Source organism: Ictidomys tridecemlineatus, chromosome 3, assembly GCF_052094955.1.
Source record: "Ictidomys tridecemlineatus isolate mIctTri1 chromosome 3, mIctTri1.hap1, whole genome shotgun sequence".
Taxonomy (NCBI): domain Eukaryota; kingdom Metazoa; phylum Chordata; class Mammalia; order Rodentia; family Sciuridae; genus Ictidomys; species Ictidomys tridecemlineatus.
The window spans coordinates 420,058-446,562 of NC_135479.1; the positions used below are offsets into that span (position 1 = coordinate 420,058).

At 57.6% G+C, this 26,505-nt stretch overlaps 1 protein-coding gene across 3 annotated transcripts in view; it reads right to left on the reverse strand.

Moving 5' to 3' along the window:
• Tbcd (tubulin folding cofactor D) overlaps positions 1 to 26,505 on the reverse strand; it is a 121,640-nt gene that overhangs the window by 82,745 nt on the left and 12,390 nt on the right. For all 3 annotated transcript variants that reach the window (XR_013435765.1, XR_013435764.1, XM_078041331.1), the window contains exons 3-7: positions 19,521 to 19,618; positions 18,460 to 18,561; positions 17,053 to 17,199; positions 16,646 to 16,701; positions 10,892 to 11,024 (exon numbers count right to left, since the gene is read on the reverse strand). Coding sequence is in view for 1 of the 3 variants with exons in the window: in XM_078041331.1 (XP_077897457.1) it covers positions 10,892 to 11,024; positions 16,646 to 16,701; positions 17,053 to 17,199; positions 18,460 to 18,561; positions 19,521 to 19,618 (536 nt within the window). In the remaining 2 variants the exon portion in view is untranslated. The remainder of the gene's footprint in view (positions 1 to 10,891; positions 11,025 to 16,645; positions 16,702 to 17,052; positions 17,200 to 18,459; positions 18,562 to 19,520; positions 19,619 to 26,505) is intronic.

Consider the following 26,505-nt stretch of genomic DNA (forward strand, 5'->3'; position numbering starts at 1 on the left):
GCACACACGTAACACACAGTACCATTTGCTTGCATGAACACGTGTGAGCATTATTAACATACTTATCAACCACACCCTGGAAGTGCTCAGCTCTGCAGCTCTGCTGAAGGGCCCCCTTGCTCGTGAGTTACTGAGTTCATCCTCCAGACTTAGAAGCAGTTGAGATGCATGAACATGCACAAACATGTAAACCCAGAGACATGCACACACATGCTTGTAAACACAAATTAACATGCACTCGTATGAACACCCAAGCAAGCACACATAATGTGCAAACACTGACATGACTCATGTGAACACACAGCAAACACACTGGCATGCACTTGCATGAACGAGCAAACACATAAATCCAGATGTGTAGACACTAATATGCATTCATGAACACATGTAAGAACATCACTTGCACTCATATGAACACCCACAAACATGAAGAGATGTACAGACACATAAACCCAGAGATCATAAACATGCAAACATGTAAAAACAGATGTGCACACACACCAAATATGCAAAAATGTAACCAAACACAAACATGTAAACAGGCACAAACACATCACATGAACATATGCACACATGCACAAGCACATAAATAACAAACACCCATGAACGCACACACAAGAACATGTACACATAAACATAAATGCCTAAGCACACAAACACACATAGACATGCATAAATGCAAACACAAGCACATGCATAATCATACACATATACAAATGTGTACATACAAAAATGGCAAACATAAACCCAAGCACAAACAGGCAGTACACCTGTGTAAACACACATGCATAAATACACATATAAGCAGAAATGCATACACATGCACACATACACAGACACTCATAAACACACACATAGCTTCTCAGGAGCTACTCAGGAGCCACTGGGAGGCCCAGAGCAGCTGCCCACGCTCCACTTGTGGCATCAAGAAAGATGCGGCTTGGGGACCACATCCTGGGTGTCACATCTCTCAGAAAGGGATCCTGCTCTGCCCCAGACTCACTGGTACGAGTGGCAGCCAGCCACATGCACTCCCTTCTGGGGCCGGCAGTCATGGTCCACACAGTCCCCAGAAGTCACCTTCTTTGCCCTTCCCCCTCCTCCTCCTCCCATCAGCTCCACCTGGGAAATGTGAGCAAACACTGCACATCAGGAACCCATGGACAGTAGTGGCCCACAGCCTCTGCGGGACACTGGCTGGCCACTGCCAGGGCCACCTTGAACAGTGACATGTTGACTGCTCAGAGGAGCTGCAGGACTGACTGCAGGGACAGCAGGTTTCCATCCATCTTCAATGGACGTGCACCACACCACATTCCTAACAAACACCGCTCCAGATTAAAGCGAGATCAAACAGACTCTAACTTAAGTTCCACAATGTTGGGGTGTGTTCCTACCACCCTGGTTTTTCTATTGTTTTGCACACGAATGGATGCTGAGTTTGAAAGATTTTGCCAGATCTTCCAAAACCATGGAACGGTATACCCCACGTGCTCTGGGTGACAGTAATGTCCTCCTGATGCCACCAGCACACACTGCCATGCTCCCTGTGCCAAGGTCTGGGCAGGCCAGGGCCAGCCAGGAGCACAGGGCTGCGAGCCACAAGACAGCAGGCCAGCGGGCACTGAGGAAGCAGAGCCCTGCATGTCACAAACTCAGCGCACCTGTGGCGGTCCTGCAGTGTCACAGCCAGAACTGCTGTGCAAGGGAACAACAGCTTCTCGTCTGAGAAATAACTGGTCAGAAGGGCACAGTGACTTGGCAGGATGCCCTCCAGGACACAGAGGCAGTGCTTGGCCTGAGAGGTCACCACTGCGACACAAGTGCCTGCTGTGGAAACTGGCGCTGCAGGGCCTTCACCGGCCCCGGAAGTTACGGGATGATAAAGGTGCTTCGTGATCGTGACGGCCACCAGCCAGAAAACCTGAAGGTAATGACAAATCCCAAGAAAGACGATTCCCCAGGAAAGAGAGCTGCATAAGATAAAGAGACTGATTATTTAATGGAGCGTCCCTAGTGGGAAGGCAATGCCACCCCACACAAACCCCGAGAGAGAGGAGAGACACTCCCCAGCCGGCCACAGGGCCAGTGGAACCCTGGTGGACATGCTGGCTGACCTCTATGGGCAACAAGAACCCATCTCTCAAGAAAGCATAGGCAAAAACTCTGGGGAGAAGCAGCTCTCAGAATCCAACAAACCACGAACTCAGTTCCCACTACCACCAGTTGGGTTCATCCAGTGCAAGGAACTCAAGGCTTGCAAGATCCAAAAATCAATACCATGACGTGCCCAGGTCAAGGAATAAGGAACAAAAAACGTGCTGTCACAGAGCAAGAGCAGAGAGATCATGACACAAGGACCTCCCCGGATACGCACCCTCAATAACCCTGGAAAGAGGGAGCTTCCTCCAGGCAGGGTCCCGAGGCCCCGGGCTTACCGCTGCGTGAAGACCATGCCTACACACAAAGTCCCCAGGAAGAGGCTGACAATGTTTGGAAGAGGGAGAGTGTCCAGCAGAGGCTGGTGGAGCTGTGAGAGGGTCTCCTGGTAAAAGACCTAGGTGGAGGGACAGAAGCTCCCAAAAGAAGAAAGCTGGGCAGTGAACAGTGGGTCGGATGCAGACTACCCTGAGCACAGGGAAGACGGAGGCGGAAAGTACAGCACAACCAGCAGACCCTGGCCCAGACACAAACCCAGCCGCGCCTGGCAGGACTGCACTCAAGGGGCACCGGGCAACACCATGCCCCCAAACTGAGAGGTGGCAAGAGCAGTGCCAAGGAGCCCGTGACTTCCATGCCAGGCTGCGTGGGTCCTTTGCCAGGTCCCACGGCCACTTGCTCTCAGAGGCTGCCCCTGGAGGAAGCCACTCCCCTGCGGCGGCAGCAGCCAGGGAAGGCCCCGTCTGTGCCCTGCCACATGGGCACGTGGAGAGACAGAAGAGAGCATCCTGGCTCCCAGCTCTGTGAAGACCCCAGAGTGGCTGTCGTTTATGGTACGGGATGGAGGTGGGCAGCCCATGACAGAGGACAAATGCCTCCTCAGGAGGCAGCGGAGAGCAAGGAGTCCTGTGGTCAAGGGGCACCAGAATTCAGGCTGGGTGGCAGCAACATGCCTAAAACGTCCCCAAAATAAACACCGCCCTGGCAGCGTGTGGAGGGCACGAGAAGGGGTGCAGACTGACCTGCAGGAGTCCACTGCCATGTCCACCTGAAGGGATCCTGAACAAACCGGAGGAGATGGGCAGGAGGCCCAGGCACCTGGCCTGTCACTAGTAAGACTGAGGACGCTGTGGAATGGCAGACAGACCCGAGCCGCCTTTACTCACCAACTCCTGATAAGCACAGTGAGACTCAGCCTGTGACAAGCAACAGGAGTGCTCAGGAAAGCCAGTGCACGTTTTCAGACACGCAGCCATGACACCTGTGAACCCCAGCCAACCCCATCCGCCCCCATGCACAGGACGCAGCCACTGGCCACCCAGAGTCAAGAGCCACACCCCTGTCTGCTGGGAGGAACACCAATTCTCCATCTCTCTTTTCTTTTTTTTTTTTATACTTATTTTTTAGTTGTAGTTGACACAATATCTTTATCTTATTTATTTTTACGTGGTGCTGAGGATCAAACCCAGGGCCTCACACATGCCAGGCGAGCGCTCTTCCACTGAGCCCCAACCCCAGCCCCTCCAATTCTCCGTCTCCACTCTGTTCTCAACCTGGACAGAGAACTCCTCTGGGAGCTTCCAGCAGGACCCCCAGAAGATGCCCAGCTCTCAGCAGCACACAGGAGATGAGCCACCCTCACTAAAGGAGTCGGAAAGGGCACAAACACCAACCAGCCGGGCTCTGCGCCTCCCCGTCCTGCACACGTTGGTAACGCGCATGGGTTCTGCGCGTTCCCAGCCTGCACACACTGGTAAAGAGCGAGGCTCTACCCATTCCCATCCTTCGCACAGTGAGCTCTGCACGTTCCCGTCCAGCACACACTGGCCATGCGGACAGGGCTTTGTGGATTCCAGTTCTTCACAACACTGGGCCTGAGAAAGGGCAGTGGTGGACAGTTCCCCAGAGTGTGTGGAAGGGTGGTGAACCTCAGAGGGCACTCACCATCACACACCTCAAGACCCACATGCGGAGTGGCCAGGCTGGAGAGGTGCACCCACTTCCACAAAGCAGAACACAGGAACTAACCAGAGCCACCTGCTGGTGAGCCCAGGTGACACGGAGCTGGGACAGCACCGCAGCCAGTGCACCCAGGCTCTGAGAGCTGCTCTGAAAACCAGCAGAGCCAGCCACAAAGGAGCGAGTAACACCCACACCACAGGCCCCAGAGCTCCCCACCCAAGCTGGCTCTTCTGCCCAGCACAACAGCTTCCCCTCTCCAGGGCATGTTCTCCAAGCCCTGTCAAAGCAGGTGGCTCGGAAAGCAAGTCTGCCCACTGCCAAGCAGGAGGTGCTAGTTTGAGGCTCCCTGGAGGCACTTCCTGATTGAGACCAAGAAAAGCAACCCCACCCAGGCTCCAGGAGAAAGGCCCCACACCCCAGCTCGGTGCAGTTCAGGCCTCTGAGGAGCTGGTGAGCACCAGCCGCTCTGGGGCAGACCCCAAGCCCAACCCCTCTGAACCCACGGTCACCTGGGGCAACTCGCTGCGACCCTGCTGAGCTCTCAGGAAGACACACCTGCTCCACCCGCACAGGGATGGAGCACGGACTCCTCCTTGGCATTCTCAGCCCAAGGAAGTGGCCCCATCTCCACAGGCTCTGCACTCACAGTGACCGAACACAAGTACTTCTGGACATACCACACGCTGGACACAGCACAGCAGAAAGGACCTTCAACGCCCAACAGTCACTCCAGCCTGAACCCCACTACACGTGGCTGGTGCCTTGCCTGGCCAGTGAGCTGTGCCTTTGCACCCTCGTTCAGAACCAGCAAAGGCCCTCCGCAGAGGGACCCTTGTCCTCAGCCCTTCCCTGGGAAAGAACCTAGCACCCCAGCACAGAGCCGAGAAACACAAGCAGTAGCTTCCAGCTACTCACTGGCCTGAGAAAACAAAAGCTGCAGCACCTGGAAGGGCCACCTCCCGGGAACAGCAGGAGCCAAGCAGCAGGCTCAGATAACAGACAGCATCAAGCAGGGAGCCCCATCCTCACTCCACACAGCTGCCACAAACATCAGGACCAGAGGAATGGCCTGCCCCAGGAGTGCGGCACCCACTCTCCTCTGGAAGAAAGGAGTACCCAGAAATTAACACCTCAACTGTGGAATCCAAGCTGTCAACAGCTGGAGCACACAGCTGGTCAGAATCAGCTCAGACCCAAAACAAGAACACATTCTTACGAACCTGCAGCAAATAAATCACAAAGGACTGCAAGCGTGCAAGACAGAAATAGAACCAACCTCACCCACAGACTCCAGAGCCCTCTCAATCACATGGACGTCCACCTTCCAGGGGTCAGTGCATGCAGCCCACCAGCCAGGCTGGTGCAACAGAGCTCGGGGGCATGGAGGGGCCACTTGGTGACAGAGCAAGGACATGGAGGTGACACACTGCGACAGTGGGAAGCAGCATGGTGCACAACAGGGCAAGATGATGTGGAGGTAGCATGCGGGCCACAGAATGCAAGGACATGGAGGCGGCACGTGGCATCAGCACACACAAGGGCAGTCCAAGTAGCCTGCCCCTAAGGATGCTAGTCCTCCTGCCCTCTGGGGCCAGGTCCACCCAGAAGTCAAAGCGTGGGAGCCCCGAGACCACACAGGGTCAGACCAGAGCCTGATGGCCACGAGACCTGGGGATGAGGCCCAACAACACAGGAGCAGGCCAGAGCCACCAGTGCATGAGCAAGGGTGACCGCTTCCCCACCACCACGACACACACCTGTGGCACCTGGACCACCTCCGCCTGGGACCCACCAGGGCGGGCCTCCCCAGGCCACGCTCCTGGGCCAGGCCAGCGCCACTGGTCAGACAGGGGGTGGGGGCCTTGGGAGGCATACTGGGGAGGGAGACTAGCAGGTGTGTGAGGGGTGGCGGTCTCCATGGGAGGCCATGCAGGTGTGTGTGTGAGGGTGGCAGTCCCCGAGGGAGGCCCTGGGAGGGTTGGGGGGTGAGGGTCCCGTGGGAGGCTTACAGGGGTGTGGGGGTGAGGGTCCCGTGGGAGACGTGCGAGTATGTGGGGAGGTGGCGGTCTCCATGGGAGGCCATGTGGATGTGGGGGGGGGGGTGGTCCCCGTGGGAGGCTGTGGGAGGGTGTGGGGGGTTGGTGGTCCACGTGGGAGGTGGTTCGGGTGGTCCTCTGGGAGACGTGGAGGGGTGGTGGCAGCTGTGGCAATCCTGTGGGAGGCGGGCGGGTGTTGGAGTGGCGGCCCAATGGAAGGCGTGCAGGAACAGGGTGGGGAACAACCTGCGGAGGGAGTGGCCTGGGAGCACCTGCACCCTGCAGGAAAGGGAACGGACGCATGTGTGTCTGGAGGCAGAGCGAGCAGGAGTGAAGTGTATGGGTGGAGTGCGCGTAGACCGTGCGAGGAGCAGGGGGCCATGGGGCCAGCATGCATGGGAGCTTTGGGCGTCAAGCAGAGCCAGGTACTGCACATGGGCATCTTGACGGCCTGGGCGCAAAGACTGTTAAAGGTGCTGTCAGGAATCGGTTCCCTACCTAGAGGCAAGAATGGCAAGCGAGAAACAAAGGTCCAGGGGAGCCGGGGCAGGACCCAAGTGGGACCAGCGCGGCGGGTGGCCCACAAACCCTCCCTTCTGTACAGGACCCTGCATTCTGCAGGACTCACACCCAAGACGCTGGCTACGGGAAATCAGAGCCAGAGGTGGCTGTCCAGTGTCTCCTGAAGCACGGCCCAGGAACGGCCTTCCAGAACCCAAAGACAGAACTGAGTGCACAAGTCCCCACAGCTCTTGCCCTCTCCCCACCCAGAACCCTGCCTCACACTAGAACTAGGCCACTCGAAGCCTGTACCAGACACTGGGTGTGAGCCCCGGAAAGCCACCAGATCCCAGACCCCCCCAACCCTGTCTTAAAGAGCACACATCAGCCTGACAGGCCTCGGGGGCCAGAGAGCTTCTCCCTGTCCTTCTAGGAGGTGCACACAGTGAATCAAACTGTGTCTCCAGTCACGGGGGGAGGCGGAATCCAGGGGTGGCCAAAGTACATTCTGAGCTTGAGGCCCAGACCCTATCGGCCTCCGTGGGCCAGCGGAGGTCTGGCAGGTCAGGCCAGGACAGTGGGGCTAAGCCCCACACCAGGAACCTGACCAATTCTGGCATGTCTCCCCAGCAGTGCCCAGCAACAGGCTCAGGGCCTACAGCACTGCTCCTTGGCTCTCCTGGGTCTTAATGCTGCTGCGTTTCCCCTCTAGCAAGACTTCTGCTTCTGTGATGATCGAGAGAAATCAACAGACCCCCCTGCAAAGAGTAGAGGCCACCCTAACAGCACAGGCACAGGAGCCACACCTTGCCCTTTACCACCAAGTTCCACCCCTCTCCCAGCCACTGCGGTGGTGCAGAGGGGAAACCCACCTGAAACCCGCAGAATAGTGCAGTCGGAGTGGTAAACCCACAGGGCACAGCTGTCAATAAGCAAGCAGACACTACACATTCAAATGACACCGTTTTTCTCTTTCAATACTGTTTTCTTTCCTCAAATCTCAATCGGCATTGGCCCTCATGCTCAAAGGGGGTCTACAGCATAGGTGCTCAAGAAAGTGAGAGGGAAGGTGCCTTCCAGGGACACGAGGTGAGCACTCATCTCCCTCCCACAAGAGTTAAAAGCCATCGCTGAGACAGGACTGTGCTTCAAGGGAAATAAAACCAGCCCTAGTTTCGACGGGACTTGTTCCGAGGTTCACCTGTTTCGCCTAACCCACACTAATGAACAGGTGCATGAAAAGGAAGCCAAGTGCATCAAAGGAAACTGCAACCCCAGAGCTCAATCACCTGCAAGTTTCATCACGCACTGGACACCCCGCCCTCTGCCTGCAGGTCTGAGGAGCCTGGGCGAAACCACTCCGCCTGCTCAGCCCAACTTCCTCCCGCCCAGGAGCTGTGCTAGACCCCCAGGGCCCCTCAGAGGAGAAAAAGAAAACCGTGACTCCGGACAGACCAGACTCTGCAGGGGCAGCGGGGACAAGCCTGGCACGGGAGCCACAGGTGGACAGGCCCAGGGCTGGTGCTTGACAGCATCTCCCTTCATTTGCTCCCTAGGATTTCAGCTGGCTACGTCAGACAATTGCTCACCAGCGCTCGGGGCAAAACTCTCTAGAGAGAGCAGAAGCGCTCTGCCCCAGCGAGAGGGAGAGCCGCGTCTTCCTCATCCCTTGCCAACACACGCCCAGCTGGGCAGCAAAGGTTCAGAGACTCAGCATTTCTAAGCCCTTGGAGACCTTAGACCTCAGGAGGCCAGAGAAAAAGCAAGCCTCCCTCCTGCAAACTTGGAACCTGGAGACATCCAAATACAAGGCAGCCCCATGCTGCTGGATTCTGCAAAGACAAGTCCAGCATAGGGCAGGGACCAGGCAGCGAGCCTGCTGCCTCAGCCACCATGAGCCACCTGCAGTGGGAAGGGAACACGAGTGCAGAAGACCATCAAAAGGGACAAGCAGGCTGGGCTGGGCTCGGGGGTGGGTGAAGCACTGGGTTTGATTCTCAGCACAGCATATAAAAAAACAAAGACCCCTTGACAACAAAAAATATTTAAAAAATAGAGAAAGAAAAATAAAAATGCTACAGGAAAAACAAAAGGGAAAGCAGCTGTGGGCAAAGCCTAGGCGGACGAGAGGCACCACGGCCACCTCAAGCTAGAGGCCTGCCCACCCCTCAGGGAGGAGCCCAGGGTCGCTGATGGGCAGGCACTGCCAGCCCCTGAAGTGGCCCCAAGACAACAGGCCACGACTCCCCCACAGGAGCTGCTCTCCCACCTGGGCAGGGGCCACCTAGGCCTCACCTGCCTGAGGGTGATCACATCAAGGTGACCTCCCCTGGGCCATGGCAAGGAACTGGCTGCAGGAGACCCCCGAGAGCCCGTCAGCAATGCTGCTGAGCAGAGTGGCACCCCCTGTTTTCCCAGTGACTCGGGAGGCTGGGGCAGGAGGATCCCAAATTCCAAGTCAGCCTGGGCAGCTTAAGAAACCTGTCTCTGATTTAAAAAGTAGAAAAAAGGGCCAGGAATGTAGCTTTGTGGCAGAGCACACTGAGTTCAATCCCCAGTACCACAAACTAAAATAACAGGACATCCCATAGGTCCCTTGGAGAAAGGCACAGTGGGTGCAGAATGGGGACCCCACCCCCAGCACCCTTCAGGGTCAACCTTAGCCTGCACTGACCTCTACTGTACAATTAGACTGAAAACTGGAATAACACCCTCTTTGGCCACCACCCCACACACAGCTGGAATGAGCACCTCCAGGCTGCAGGCTACCCACTGTGCTTGCAAACCCCAAAAGCAAGACACCCCACGTTTCATCAACCTGATGGTGTACATGCACAAGTTTAAAAGACACAATAGAAACAAAATATTGCTAAGTTTTACTCCACTCTCAGGGCTGGGGTATGAGCCAGTGGCAGAGCGACTGCCCAGGGGCTGGGATATAATCCAGGGGCACAGCATCTGCCCAGCATGTGCAGAAAACCAGGTTCCCTCCCAGCATCACAGAAAGGACTACTGCTGGACAGCCGAGGAGCTGGACACAGGAGGTCCAGCACAAGCTCGAGCAGGGAAGTGCATGGCCGCCTGCTCACAACAGACCACCCCTCACAGCCACAGAAGGAGGGAAGCTCTGAGGCCGCTCCAGGCGCAAGGGCTCCAGGAAGCCACTCCGGGAGACGCATGCCCGACAACAGAGCCACGAGGTGACAGAGCAGCAGGGGCTGTTCCAGCCCTGACGCACCACTGTTCGCTGGCCTATGCTGGTGGTAGGCAGGTCACACTTGGAGCTTTTCTTCACGTTTTGTTTTATTGAGGTAGGGGGTACTGAAACCCAGGGATGCCCTACCACTGAGCTACACTTCCAGCCCTTTTTATTTAGAGACAAGGTCTCACTAAGTTGCTGAGACTGGCCTGGAACTTGTGACCCTCCCGGCTCCCTCAGCCCGCCCAGTGCCTGGGATGACAGGCGGGCCCTGCGCCCGCTACGTCCTGACTTTGAGCTGCTGTCACAGCACACTGCTGTGGAGACGACCGGAGCTAGGACCCGGGAATGCTCTGTTTTGTGGCTTTCCTTCCCACACATTGTGATGAGAACCTCCTGAAGACCACAGCAACACCATGAAGAGACAGATGCTGCGCTGGGCACCCTCCCCGGTCCAGCCAGACACAGCAGCGCTCCTACTCCCCGCAGCAAGTGCCCCGGGACCCACAGGCAGGAAGCAGACACCCCCCATGAGCACCTCCCAAGGCCTGCTGTCCTCAGGGGCCGCCAGCCTCCTCAGCTCCTCACCTGTGGCGGTGACAGAAAGAGCAGAGAGCAGGAGGAGCAGAGCCCAAGGCCCAGGAGGGCCGCCACCCCTCCAGAACATCCCCACTAAGGCCTTTCCCTCGGCCGCACAGGAGGCTAGCAGAGCAGAACGCTAAAGGGCACCAGGGTCTACATTAAGACGCAGACATGGACAACATCTGATTTCAAGCCACCTCTCATCTGGGGGCGCTGGCTCCAACGATTGTTCTCTGGGACAAAACTAAGCAAGGGCAACAGGCCCTGAAGGGCCCCAGCTGCACTCTGCATGCACCTCCGCCCCCTGGTGGCGATGGGGCCCCACAGCACTTTTCTGAACTGAGGCAGGCCAGCAGCGGGAGAGGGAGGGAAAGGGATCCCAGCACCATCGTCCAGCCAGCCCACCTCCCGGCCGCTGCACAGCGCAGGGCCACCACGTGGGAGTGCTTACCAAGGCCTGCAGAGTCCCGTCCATGGCTATGACCCCCTCCATGGTCTGGAAGGAGGAGCGGGCCAAGGTGCAGAGGCTCCAGTCCAGAAAGCCAGCCATCTTCCTCTGCCTGACATCAGGGCGGGTGATGAACCTGCGAGGGCACGGGGCAGACGTGCAATGAGGCTCCAACACACCCAGAGCTAGCTACCTGGCTTCCCACCAGCCACCCTTGCCCACGAGGCCTCGGGGCGTCCTCCCATCCCCTGGTCTTACACCAGGCTTCGACCCACAGGGCCCCTCTGTCAACTCCTCTCTCCAGGGTACCAGGTCACTGCCCAGTCCTCCCTGGCTTCCCACCAGCCACCCTTGCCCACGAGGCCTCGGGGTGTCCTCCCGTCCCCTGGCCTTACACCAGGCTTCGACCCACAGGGCCCCTCTGTCAACTCCTCTCTCCAGGGTACCAGGTCACTGCCCAGTCCTCCCTGGCTTCCCACCAGCCACCCTTGCCCACGAGGCCTTGGGGCGTCCTCCCATCCCCTGGCCTTACACCAGGCTTCGACCCACAGGGCCCCTCTGTCAACTCCTCTCTCCAGGGTACCAGGTCACTGCCCAGTCCTCCCTGGCTTCCCACCAGCCACCCTTGCCCACGAGGCCTCGGGGCGTCCTCCCATCCCCTGGCCTTACACCAGGCTTCGACCCACAGGGCCCCTCTGTCAACTCCTCTCTCCAGGGTACCAGGTCACTGCCCAGTCCTCCCTGGCTTCCCACCAGCCACCCTTGCCCACGAGGCCTCGGGGTGTCCTCCCGTCCCCTGGCCTTACACCAGGCTTCGACCCACAGGGCCCCTCTGTCAACTCCTCTCTCCAGGGTACCAGGTCACTGCCCAGTCCTCCCTGGCTTCCCACCAGCCACCCTTGCCCACGAGGCCTCGGGGCGTCCTCCCATCCCCTGGCCTTACACCAGGCTTCGACCCACAGGGCCCCTCTGTCAACTCCTCTCTCCAGGGTACCAGGTCACTTCCCAGTCCTCCCTGGCTTCCCACCAGCCACCCTTGCCCACGAGGCCTTGGGGCGTCCTCCCGTCCCCTGGCCTTACACCAGGCTTCGACCCACAGGGCCCCTCTGTCAACTCCTCTCTCCAGGGTACCAGGTCACTGCCCAGTCCTCCCTGGCTTCCCACCAGCCACCCTTGCCCACGAGGCCTTGGGGCGTCCTCCCATCCCCTGGCCTTACACCAGGCTTCGACCCACAGGGCCCCTCTGTCAGCTCCTCTCCCCAGTCATAGCCCCACAGGGTCCTCACAGTCCCCACCCTCTGCCTCCTGAGCACAACTCAGCTCCAAGCCTCAGAGGCCACTGGGCATTCTGCCCCACCAGCACCAGGCATGCCCACCCACCCTCGTCCCAACCCCAGCCCTCGACCTCAGAGCACCACATCCTCAACAGCCCACCCCAGAAGCCAACTCCGCCAAGGACCTCTCCACAGACCTGCCATGGCCACCTTCCAGCCCAACCCCAGCTAACAGTGCAGAGTGCCACCCTCCTTCTCCCAGGAACCCGGCGCCCCAGAACCCTTTCTCCTCCACAGCTCTCAGGCCAGTGTCCAGCTCTCCGACTCTGGCTCAAGACTGGTCCTACCACAGCACCAAGTCCTGCCCTTCCAAAGAGACAGAAAACACCAACAGGGGACGTCAGGAAGGACCAGCAAGGCCAGGGGAGGAGGGGCCACCTCCCCAGAAAGAGGGCACAGAGCGACCACCAGGAAACCTGAGAGGGGGCGCCGAGTGCCTAGGTAGCTCTGCTGTGCCAGCAGCAAGAGTGGTGGGCAGGGGAATGGGAAGCAAAGGGGAGGGGCCGGCCCTGGTATCCCAGACCCCAGGTGGACGGGGCGGGGCTTGAGGAGCCAGAGGTGGTCTGAGCCCTTCTCCAGCGTAGGGCCACCTCCCAAGACATGGGGCCGTGTGGAGCCCCGCGCCGTGGCTCAGCGAGGAGTGAGCTGGAGCCGCCAGGCCATGGCAAGACGGCCTCGATGCTGCCTGTCCCTGCCTCCCATCCATCGTCCAGCTGTCCAGCTAGTCCCTGTCAGAGTTGGCTGCAGGCTTTCTTGGTGACAGACCCTGTCGGGGTACCTCCATCAACCAGGATGCTCAGACCAAGCATACACAACACGGCTCAGCACTGGACCCTCAGAGGTCGTGCCCCTCACAGAACCCACTGCCAAGGGGACGGCTGGCACCCTGAACTTCCCACCAACGGCAGGACCCCACCCCCTCTGGGCAGCCCTTCCCACAGGACGTGCCTGGGTGCTTGGCACCCTCTGTGCAAACGTCTGGGTCCGATTCCTGTGGGACCTCCTGGTCCTGACAGTCGTGCCAGGTTGCCAGTGAGGGGTGTGCCCTGGAGGGTGCCCGGTGAGGCTGCTGTGTGCATGTGAGGGAAGGCAGCAGCACCAACCACTCACGCCATGACGGAGCCTGGGAGGGCGGACCTCTCACAAGTCAGGAAGAAAACCCAGGTTCCACTGCTGTCCTGGTGTCCGCGGTTCACGGGGCACTCCTGGAGACCCCCACTGGTCAGCAAGCCTGGGGCTTGGGAGGCTGAGGCAGGGGGATGGCGAGTTCAAAGCCAGCCTCAGCAACTTAGTGAGGCCCTAAGCAACGTAGTGAGACCCTGCCTCTAGATACAAAATAAAAAAGAGCTGGGGATGTGGTTCAGTGGTTAAGTGCCCCTGAGTTCAATCCCTGGTGCCAAAAAAATAAATAAAAAGACTCCTGGGCCTCGTCCAGGGAATTCTATGTGGTGGATCCAGAAAGAGGCCCTGAGACCCCTGACACCCTCGCTCTAGGGCAAGGCCTGAGACCCATGCATTCTTTTCCTGGGCACTGGTTCTGCTGTCACCAGGAAGTACCGGCTGCATCCTCAGTCTGCCCTCTGACCTCAGCCCCAAAGGATGAAGATACAGGCATTCTGAGCAGATGCCACACCCAGGGCACAGAATAAGTGCAGGACGAGGCCCAGAGCCACTCAGTGGTGGAGGCTGGACCACACACAGCCCCAGCCTGGAGCCTGCTCTGGTTCCCCCCTGGAAGACCCACAAGACCCAGCTTGGTCTGGTCCCTCTCCACACCTGAGTCTAACTTTAGTCCCTTCTCAAGTGAGATCACACGAATCTACAGGTAGAAACCTAAGGCTGCTGGACAGATTGAAGCAAGTCACTATCTCTGTTTTTCTTGTTTGTAAAAAGCACAGAAGCACATGTTCACATCAGAAAGCCCAAAATACAAATGAAAAGTTAAAAAGTCTCTCTCGCACAGGTGAAGCCTCACACCAGCAGGGCTGTCCACTCTCCGGAAGAGTCTGAGCCCTAAGCTCCCTGCTCTTTCAAAGAACACAACACCGCAGGCCACGGCTGTCTCAACAGTGATCTCCACTATCACCTGCACGGGCCCTGTGAGCTCTACCAATGGCCAAAAGAACCCTGGCCACAGGGCCAGGCCTCTCTCAGAGTGGCTGGGGGACCCGGTTGGGCTCCAGTCTCAAGAAATGCCATCTCATGGGACCTGGTCACTCAGGATCCAACAGCACCGCCAGCCCAATGCTGCGGGTGCACTGACTCCGCCTTAGCAAAGCATAACACCTACAGATGGCAAGCCCTGCTCAACGTGAGAACACACGTGTGCACACGTGTTACAGAGCAACACGAATTAACGGGAAAGTGCAACATTCAGACTGGTGCTGAAACACCCAGGCAGCCTCCAGGACCTGTCACACAGGCTGCAGCTCGGAAACCCAGCTCGACCTACAAGGGGAGAACAAACCTCTCCCAGGCGGAGACTGCTGGGCTTCAGAGTCAAAATAACTAAAGGAAAGGCCCAGAGTCAGGATGAGGATGCAGGGCACCCGCCAGGCTCACAGATGAACAGCAGCCACACGCCCACAAGACACGACAGACCCCGTGTGGAGCGGCGCTGCCCAGGCCCTGCCAGGCAGCGAACACCAAGTCAGCCTTGACACCGCCATGAGGGGGAGCTGAGGCGGCTGGCGGGCCAGTGGCTGGAGTCCAGAGCCCCCTCAGCACTTACGTGGAACCCAGGGAAAGGCAGGAGGGCACACTGTGAGTGCCACCCTGGGGGTTCAGTGACAAAGACAGACCCCACCACGAGACAGAGTTGCACACGAGGTGTTTCCCAACATTCCAGAATTTCCACCGTTTCTACGGAGCACACCTTGGTTTTATTCGGGGGGAGGGGGACAGGTCTCGCCACGTTGCCCAGGTTGGCCTTGAACTGGCCTCAAGTGACCCTCCTGCCTCCATGAGCCAGCGTGCCCAACATACCTTTGCTTTTAGTTAAATATCTAATTCTCCAGATTGAGGCCATCAAGAAAAAAGGTGTGTTTTCCCTGCTACAGGGTTTCCGTGAAGTCACACTCCTGCCGAACCACCGCTGCACAGGGGTGGCAGCATCAGCCAACAGGAAGCAGGCACAGCGGGGAGCGATCTTAGCCTCAACAGGGCCACTCTCCCCGCCCAGAGGCAGCCACAGGCCTCTGGCAGTGCTGCCCCTGCCCAACCAACCCTGGGGCCCACCCTGGAGGGTCCTGATCCACAGGCACCGGCTCCAGCACAGCGCACTAGCTGCTGGGCACCAGGTGGCACTGCAGCCCCACTCCAGGCGCCCGGGCTTGGCTGGCTGCTCCCGCAGGAACCCAGGAGTGAGCCAAATTCAGGATTTGCCCTTCCCTGGCCCAGCTCAGCATGGATCTACCATAAGAGGAAACATAAGAATCACACAACAGATACCACCCTTCACTAAGGAGGCCAGCAACATCAGCAGGATCCCACCCATGGCAAACAGAGGGCTCTTGGCTCGTCCTGGCTTTCAACCTTAACCTTCGCAGGACTTCCATCTCAGACCCCTCAACTCTCACTCCACTGTCAGAACTCATCCCAGGATGCGGCTTAGGGTGGTGGCTGTAGGCAGTGTTCAGAGCAAGTGCTGGTCCTGGGGACACAGTGGAAGCAGGACCTGAGCAGTGACCACGTGTGGGTGGACACACGGCTCCAGGGCAGCAGGCCACAGCGCTCACTCGTGTAAACAGGAAGAACCCTGCCCTCTCTTCAGCCCTCGCGACAGCTGGGCGCCCTGCCGAGGCTCGTCCTCCCCTCCTCAGGTCCACTCCCGAGCACAGCAGTCAGACATCTCATGGCCCCCGACACTCGCCAAAGCCGGCGTCTGCCACCATGTGGAGGACCCACAAGGCAGAGGTGCCAGCCGTTGCCCTGCAGAATCCACCACCAGGATTCACAACACCGACCAGGAGAAAAACCCCAACTGTTCAACCTGTGTAACGACCACACGTTCAGATCCCTTCAGAGGAGACACTGAATCCTCAATGCCACACGCCAGCTTCCCTCGCCCTCACACTGGGTCCCGTCCCGGTGGCCAGCCCAGCTGACTAGAGACTGTCTCTCAGGACATCTGGGGACTTCCACCACAAGCCACACACCTGTGCACGCAGATCTCTGACCCTGGCATGAGCTGCTCCTGAAGGGACCCTCAAAGGACCCAGAGGAGGCAGCCATGCCTGGGGACTCCCTGTACACTCTGGGCTGCCTCCTGGGCAAGACCTCTCGGGTGACTCTGCAAGCCCAGGCCAGCCTCGCGTGACCATGACGGGTGCAGATGTCCTTCTGCATGGACTGACAGACACGTGCAATCAACATCACGCAAACCGCCCACCCACAAACACAGCCAGCAATCTCCAGGACTCACCTCGACACAAGGACAGCAGCCGCGTCTCGGGCCTTGTCACTGACAGCCAGGTAGGCCTGCAAGAGTTTGACAGACGTCAACTTAACATTCTTGCTTCTCTTCATTTTCTAGGTTTCCCTAGAAGATAACTGAACGTGGTTACTTGTACGGTGCTGAAAACCCAACATGAGGTGGAACCTAATACTGCTGCTGCATCACGGCTGGGCCTAGCCCCGGTCTCCGCACCGCCAGTGAGGAAAGACACCTGCTGCCCTGTCACCCTGGGCTCTACCCCATCATCCCAAATTCAAAACAGGGTGAGCGGATCTTACCTCACTGGAAAACAGAGTTCAAGAAAGCACAAAAGTACCCAAAGTCCGCTGAATGCACACGACCTCAAGGCAGGTCAAGGGCACAGGCACACTCACCTGAGCTATGCGCAGGATGCGGTCCATCGTGGACACTCGTGTCTCCTCAGGTTGGGCGAGGAGGTTCCCATCAAAACGTGAAAAATCAAAAGGGATGAGGCAGGTCATGGAGAGCCACAGGAGCAGCATGTAGCGCGTTTCCCAGGTCTAGGAAGTCAAGCCACGGAGGGCCCTGTCAGAGACAGCGGGCCTGCGCTCCTCCAAAGCTGGCCCAGGCCTCCACACCACCGACCAGAGCCTGGGGCACACACATCCTCACCCCACATCCTCCCATGTCCCCACCACACGCACAGACAGGAGACAGAATGAACACAGAAGAATCCTATCCAAAATGTAATTGGGCCTTTATTTTGGTATCAGGCATTGAACCCAGAGCACTCAACCACTGAGCCACATCCCCAGGCCTTTTTTGTATTTTACTGGGAGACAGGGTCTTGCTGAGATGCTTAGGGCTTCACTAAGTTGCTGAGGCTGGCTTTGAACTCACAATCCGCCTGCCTCAGCCTCTTGAGCTGCTGATGGGATTAGAGGTGTGTGCCACTGTACCTGGTGCACATGGGCCTTTTGAGAAAAGGAGAGACAGATGAAAAGACTTAAAAGTAGAGAGAAGGCTCTCGACTGGCACCACAAAGGGATGCCGGGAGCCAGGGTGCAGCTCCCTGGTGGAGCCCTGGCTCAGTGACCATGGGCTCTGGGTTCCACCCCAACACTCAGCAAAGCACAAAACAAAGGAAAGGAAGGCTTATATTTCAGTAATAAAAAACAAGAGTCCGCACTAGCTGTGCAGGCCTTCCACAGGTACCAGCCGCAGCAAGGAGAGAGGCCCTGAGGAGAAGACAGCAGCAAGTCTCCAGGAGGCACAGTCACCTTGCTGAACGCACAGTGTAGGCCAGGAGCCCACAGGCAGCCCTGGGCCTCAGGAGGGGCCTGCCCAGGCACCCGCCTTGCTCCAGCTCTGCAACTGGCACCAGCCAGACCAGTGCCTACACGACTAGCCCCAGCAAACACCCATGCGCTCGGCCGGGACCAGGCCCCACCTGTGTGGCCACGACGTGCTGCTGGGGGTGGCCCATGCCCTGAGCCCTCCAGGCAGCAGCAACCTGGCTTTGCCCCGCACCCTCCCGTTGCGGACTGGCTTGGTGTGCTTGGCTGCAACCACCACCCCCAGGAATGACTCCACTGAGTCCTGGTCCCCAGTCCTCCCCAGCAGTCAGTCCCTGGGGCCTCGGGGACCCAGCACAGTCACACTCAGGCTAAAAGTGTATCTTTTCTTTGTAAAGGACACAAGCACCACAAGTAGAAACTAAAGGGAACGTCAAAAGAAGAGAGGACGATAGGAAACCAGGCAGAGTGAGGGAGGCGGGAGGGGCTGCCCCACGGAGAGCAGCGGGCGGGGGCAGTGCGCACCTCGTGGTCCGTAGGGTTCTGACCCGAGAACATGTCCAGCACAGGCTGCACGTCAGCTACTTCGTGAGGAAATAAACGAAGAAATACCTTGTAGCCTCGAACCTACCAAATAAAAAGACACCGAATCACATACACAGTGACAGCGTGGTCTTCCTCCTCTCATCGAACTCACTCCAGCAGGGCTCCCTGGCCCGGTGCTCAAGGGTGCCTGGGGGACAGTGGGGCCTGCACAGGCTCACGCCTCCCCCAGCTCTGCAGCTGCACACAGCCCCGCTGGAGTCCAGGTTCCCAGAGGCCAGAAAGGGCCAGCCTTGCCACTGGCCCTCCTGAGGCACAGGGCTGCCTGCAGGCTTCTAGCCCCCCTACTGTGCATCCAGTGCCCCCAGTGATCTAGGGGAATTGTCACATCCCAGTGACACCACTTAGCAAAATCAAAGGAACAGTTCAGGAGCGCTCTGCCTCCCAGTTCAGCCCACTCATTAAATGTGTTCTGACCCAAATCAGCCAACAAAGCTCTGTAGCTCGTCAGAAATACACACCATACAAAAGAGCCACTTCTACCTTGTTCACATGAGTGTCCCAACAGTCCTGAGGAGCAGATCCCCACAAGCATCAAAGATCCCCAGACTCACTAACGCTTCCATAAACATCCACAGTTTCTCTTGCCAGCGAGGACCTCTGCAGGAATACTGCAATGTGTGGCCTCAGCCACCCTAGGCCCCATGCAGAGCCAGCTCCAGGTTCACTCCCCTTGTGTGGGCCACCAGGTGGGCACCATGGGAGCCTTCCAGGAAGGAGGACCTGGGTCTGCAGGCCAGATTCCCAACACGTTCATCCCTGCATTAAAGTACAAGCAGCACTTCCATTTCCACCAAGTTTTTCTGCTTTTTCCTCATAAGAAAGTTTTTGTTTGGGACAAAGGATGCCCCAGGTCACTGAGACCTGAGCTCCCAGGTAGAGACCTGCAGAGACCACAGTCCTCAGCAGGACACTCTGGAGAGAAACTTTTGACCAGTATGTTAAGAAAAATTCTGTCAACTCTTAGTTTATGCAAATATTACCTTGGTGATGATGTAGAGAAATTTAAAAGCCAGATGTACAAGGGCAGCTGGGGACGTCTTATCTCGCACCATGTCCAACAACAAGTTCATCATCCACTCTAGAGAAAGAGACATCAGACGTTTGCTATAAAATTAAATGTCATTATGACACCAAAGCAGGATGGAGAACAAAAGGATGGTTCAAGGTTAATTAACAACCCACATGACCAAGCATAAGCAGGGCAGCAGAGACGTGTGTTCACCTAGGCCATCTCCGGAACGGCAGGCACCTCGGGACAACGTGCGTTCCTGCTCCCCACCCCCTTACAGTACTGGAGTGGAAACTGGGGTGTTCTGAGCCACAACCCAGCCCTTTTTATCTTGAGACAGAGTCTCATGAGGTTGTTGATGCTGGCTTTGAACTTGCAATCCTCCTGCCTCTCCTTCCCAAGTCGATGGGATGACAGGCGAGCACTGCCGTGCCTGGCCCACACCTAGATCTTCATGAATCTTAATAGATGAAGAACAACAGCCAGCACTGACAGAGCACTGGCCTAGCACGTGTGAGGCCCCGAATTCAATCCCCAGAACCCAAAGGAGACAACCCGCACAGGCCTGATCAGAAAGACAATACCAAGAGCCGGACAGCAGGCAGAGCAGCAGGATCGTGCCGCTGGCGACAGCGCAGAGCGGTGTCTGCAAAAAGGTGGGGGCGCTTGACCTGGTCAGCCAAGAGAACGAGAACACACATGCACCCAAAGATGGCCCATGAAGGTCCAAGGCATCACTCAAGGTGATGTCCAGCCTGACTAACCAACATCCACCAGTGGGCAGCAGAACAAACCAACAGTTTCTCAAGCAGAGGCAGGAGCGGACTGCTGAGGCAGACTGATAACCCTCGGGGACATTCCTTCCAGGAAGCTTCCAGGAAGTATAAAGGTCAAGTGGTCTACAGAGAGCAAGCCCACAGGTGGGGTCCAGGCCAGGGGAGAAGCTGGCCTCAGAGGACCCAGGCACACTTTGGGATAACAGAAATACTCTCTACCTAGACAAAGGTAGGGCGTGCACAGGCTAAAACTCAAAAGGCACTCTCAAAAGGGATGCATTTTATTGTACGTTGAGTTATAGCTCAATGATGTTAATCCGAAAATTTTTAAAAGATTAAAATGTATAGCCAGGGATAAAAGATCAAGTTGGAATTATTCACAAACTAGATAACTACTTACCTGCTTAGAAAACCTAAAAGAAACAACCAAAACACAACACCTCCGAAGTAAATATTTCCTTTCACAGTGAGACTTACCAACACAATGCTTGGGAAATCAGCACCACCACAGACCTCGTGCTACAGGGTTCTACTCTGAAATGCTGAGGCCTTGCAAAGGTCCAGCAGTGGCCGCAGGGACAGAGACATGGGGGGACCACCCAGCAAGTACACTTCAAAGTTGAACTCTGAGGCAAGGACTGTGGTTTTCCAGGAAAAAGTATTGATACATATATTCTCTGTTACAATGTTGCCAGTTAAAAAAGCAAGAACACAAAACGTATCTTTGCTGGATGCCAGGTATAATCAGCCATAAACACCCCAGCAATTCTGGAGGCTGAGTGGGGGAGGATGGCAAGTTTGACACCACCCTCATCACCACAGCAAGACCCTATCTCAAAATAAAAAATAAAAAGGACTGGGGATGTGGCTCAGCAGTAAAGCACCCTAGGTTCAATCCCCAGTACCTCCAAAAAACTGTTTCACAAGAACAATGAAAGATTAAAAAAAAAAAATCTAGAAATAAATCTGAAAAAATTTCTAAAAGTTCTAAAGAAAATTACCAAACTTTACTGAGCGAAATAAAGGACTGGAATAATCAGGAAGACAACACTGTTCCCAGGAAACCTAGCCCCCTACAGACACCTGCTCTGCATAAATCTGCACACCTGTCAATTCCAGGTCTGGGTAGCAAAGTCACTCTGCGGCTTCTCTGCATGAACAAAAGGGCTGGCACACAAGAAGGAGGGCACTGGAAGAAACAGCAGCCGCTGGAGCCCGGGACGGGAGCCTGAGCACAGCGCGGCCTCAGAAAGAGCCCTCTGCGGGCCGGGCTGGGTGGGCACAGACTCAAGAGGGCCTTCCAACAGGGCAGGGTCTGCTGAATCACTCAACAAACTTCCTAAAGGGACCAGCACAGGCCAGGCACAAAGGATGGGTAGTTTGACAACCCAAAGTTTTTAACACTTCAGTTCCTCGAAGCACATGTCTTTAAAAAGCAAAAGCAGCTGGACACTGTGTCCCAGAATAAAAAATAAAAAGGGCTGGGGGCCTGGCTCAATGGTGGAGCACCAGTGCTCAATCCCCAGTACTGAAAAACATAAGCAATAGCAGAGCAATGAAACGTGGGCCGTGAAAGAACCAGCATCACTGTCCTCCCAGAGGACAGTGGGGGACAGAACACACACAGCCTTGGGCAGCTCCTCGGACATGTCCTTGCCTGATCCATCAGACAGGTCAGGGCAGAAAGGCAGCATGGCCCATAGTGACAGCACCAGCACTGTGCCCTCCCTTGACCGCTGAGCTGTGGCTGCTAGGAGACGAGGACTGGGCAGCAGTGCCATGCTGCACTCAACACAGCCAGATCCGCAGTCGGGCACCAGGGGCTTCCCTGCAGCCAAGCACGACAAGCACTCCAGCGTTCAGATGATGAAGCCTGAGGCCACCAAGACCCTGGGGATTTGAGCTTGGCCGCGTGGTCACTACCTGGTCACTCGCTGTGTAACACGGGGAAGCTGCCCAACCCTTCAAAGCTGGGCTTCCGTTTCCCAATCTGCAAAGCCTGGCTGGCCCTGCTCAGAGACTGTGAGACTACTGCAGTGATTCTATAAGGTGAGTCATTAAAAAACCAGAGCAAGGGCTAGGGGGCCTCAGTGGTAGAGGGCTTGCCTAGCATGTGTGAGGCATATAAATAAACAAATAAAGATCCATCTTATAACTAATAAAACAAATTGAAAAAAAAAAAAACAGAATGAGACAAATATCAAGAGCAAACAGGGGTGGACCATTCACCAAGCACTACATAAATTTAAGGGTACAGGCAGCAAACACTTCACCCTTGCCTGGAAACTACAAAATGAGATGAGAATAATAATAATAAACACCTATGCCTCTTTTCTCGTTAACAGGCAATGTTGTGTAAGTAGAGATTTCAAACACCCAAATTATCCTGGCAAGGAGGTAAAACCACTTTCCTTCATGGACAGAAGAAGTATAATTAAACCCACAGGCCCACACGCCTCTCTGGGAAACTGCCAAGACAAGGTGCAGAGGAGGTGCAGGGCGTGTCACACTCAGGGCTGTGACAAGACACCCCCAAGAGGACGCAGGTGACCACACACAGGTGCCTCGACTGCTCCAGGACCCAGACACAAGACAGCAGTACAGGAAGCCCCAGAGACTGCAAGGAAGGCTGCGAGCGGAAGAGAACGGCAACACAGGGTCTGCTCAGCAACACTGGCCCACGGCCCCGAGGGCTCCAGGCTCACACCAGCAGACAGAGCCCAAAGCAGGGAGGGCAAGACCACATCCACCCCAGGACACCAGCACACACTCCAGAAGAGAGCGGAGGCATCCACTGGAGGGAGCAAGGAGCACAGGGAAGTCTGCCAGAACCCTGCTTGGGGAAGATGTAGGCCACATCTGCCCATCCACCCTCACACTGCCGCCCCTCCACCCCTCACCCCTCGGAAAACACTGACCCGTTGACCCTCACACTGGGGCATCTCCACCACCTCACCCTCACAGGACATCTACATGTCCACCCTCACACTGCTTATCCTCCACCACCTACCACCTCACGGGACATCTGCCCGTCCACCCTCACACTGCCGCATCTCCACCACGTACCACCTCGCAGGACATCTGCCCGTCCACCCTCACACTGCAGCCCTTCCACCACCTACCACCTCGCAGGACATCTGCCCATCCACCCTCACACTGCCGCCCCTCCACCACCTACCACCTCACAGGACATCTGCCCGTCCACCCTCACACTGCCGCCCCTCCACCACCTACCACCTCGCAGGACATCTGCCCATCCACCCTCACACTGCAGCCCCTCCACCAATTACCACCTCACAGGACATCTGCCCGTCCACCCTCACACTGCCGCCCCTCCACCACCTACCACCTCGCAGGACATCTGCCCATCCACCCTCACACTGCCGCCCCTCCACCACCTACCACCTCACAGGACATCTGCCCGTCCACCCTCACACTGCTGCATCTCCACCACCTACCACCTCACAGGACATCTGCCCGTCCACCCTCACACTGCCACCCCTCCACCACCTACCACCTCACAGGACATCTGCCCGTCCACCCTCACACTGCCGCCCCTCCACCACCTACCACCTCACAGGACATCTGCCCGTCCACCCTCACACTGCTGCATCTCCACCACCTACCACCTCACAGGACATCTGCCCGTCCACCCTCACACTGCCACCCCTCCACCACCTACCACCTCACAGGACATCTGCCCGTCCACCCTCACACTGCCGCCCCTCCACCACCTACCACCTCACAGGACATCTGCCCGTCCACCCTCACACTGCCGCCCCTCCACCCCTCACCCCTCGGAAAACACTGACCCGTTGACCCTCACACTGGGGCATCTCCACCACCTCACCCTCACAGGACATCTACATGTCCACCCTCACACTGCTTATCCTCCACCACCTACCACCTCACGGGACATCTGCCTGTCCACCCTCACACTGCTGCATCTCCACCACGTACCACCTCGCAGGACATCTGCCCATCCACCCTCACACTGCAGCCCCTCCACCACCTACCACCTCACAGGACATCTGCCCATCCACCCTCACACTGCCGCCCCTCCACCACCTACCACCTCACAGGACATCTGCCTGTCCACCCTCACACTGCTGCATCTCCACCACCTACCACCTCACAGGACATCTGCCCGTCCACCCTCACACTGCCACCCCTCCACCACCTACCACCTCACAGGACATCTGCCCGTCCACCCTCACACTGCCGCCCCTCCACCACCTACCACCTCACAGGACATCTGCCCGTCCACCCTCACACTGCCGCCCCTCCACCACCTACCACCTCACAGGACATCTGCCCGTCCACCCTCACACTGCAGCCCCTCCACCACCTACCACCTCACAGGACATCTGCCCGTCCACCCTCACACTGCCGCCCCTCCACCACCTACCACCTCACAGGAGATCTGCCCGTCCACCCTCACACTGCCGCCCCTCCACCACCTACCACCTCACAGGACATCTGCCCGTCCACCCTCACACTGCCGCCCCTCCACCACCTACCACCTCACAGGACATCTGCCCGTCCACCCTCACACTGCCGCCCCTCCACCACCTACCACCTCACAGGACATCTGCCCGTCCACCCTCACACTGCAGCCCCTCCACCACCTACCACCTCACAGGAGATCTGCCCGTCCACCCTCACACTGCTGCATCTCCACCACCTACCACCTCACAGGACATCTGCCCGTCCACCCTCACACTACAGCCCCTCCACCACCTACCACCTCACAGGACATCTGCCCGTCCACCCTCACACTGCTGCATCTCCACCACCTACCACCTCACAGGACATCTGCCCGTCCACCCTCACACTGCAGCCCCTCCACCACCTACCACCTCACAGGACATCTGCCCGTCCACCCTCACACTGCAGCCCCTCCACCACCTACCACCTCACAGGACATCTGCCCGTCCACCCTCACACTGCAGCCCCTCCACCACCTACCACCTCACAGGACATCTGCCCATCCACCCTCACACTGCCGCCCCTCCACCACCTACCACCTCACAGGACATCTGCCCGTCCACCCTCACACTGCTGCATCTCCACCACCTACCACCTCACAGGACATCTGCCTGTCCACCCTCACACTGCCGCCCCTCCACCACCTACCACCTCACAGGACATATGCCCGTCCACCCTCACACTGCCACCCCTCCACCACCTACCACCTCACAGGACATATGCCCGTCCATCCACACACTGCCACCCCTCCACCACTTACCACCTCACAGGACATCTGCCCGTCCACCCTCACACTGCCGCCCCTCTACCACCTACCACCTCGCAGGACATCTGCCCGTCCACCCTCACACTGCAGCCCCTCCACCACCTACCACCTCACAGGACATCTGCCCGTCCACCCTCACACTGCCGCCCCTCCACCACCTACCACCTCACAGGACATCTGCCCGTCCACCCTCACACTGCAGCCCCTCCACCACCTACCACCTCACAGGACATCTGCCCGTCCACCCTCACACTGCAGCCCCTCCACCACCTACCACCTCACAGGACATCTGCCCGTCCACCCTCACACTGCCGCCCCTCCACCACCTACCACCTCACAGGACATCTGCCCGTCCACCCTCACACTGCTGCCCCTCCACCACCTACCACCTCACAGGACATCTGCCGTCCACCCTCACACTGCCGCCCCTCCACCACCTACCACCTCACAGGACATCTGCCCGTCCACCCTCACACTGCCGCCCCTCCACCACCTACCACCTCACAGGAAATCTGCCCGTCCACCCTCACACTGCCGCCCCTCCACCACCTACCACCTCACAGGACATCTGCCCGTCCACCCTCACACTGCTGCATCTCCACCACCTACCACCTCACAGGACATCTGCCCGTCCACCCTCACACTGCAGCCCCTCCACCACCTACCACCTCACAGGACATCTGCCCGTCCACCCTCACACTGCCACCCCTCCACCACCTACCACCTCACAGGACATCTGCCCGTCCACCCTCACACTGCAGCCCCTCCACCACCTACCACCTCACAGGACATCTGCCCATCCACCCTCACACTGCCGCCCCTCCACCACCTACCACCTCACAGGACATCTGCCCATCCACCCTCACACTGCAGCCCCTCCACCACCTACCACCTCACAGGACATCTGCCCGTCCACCCTCACACTG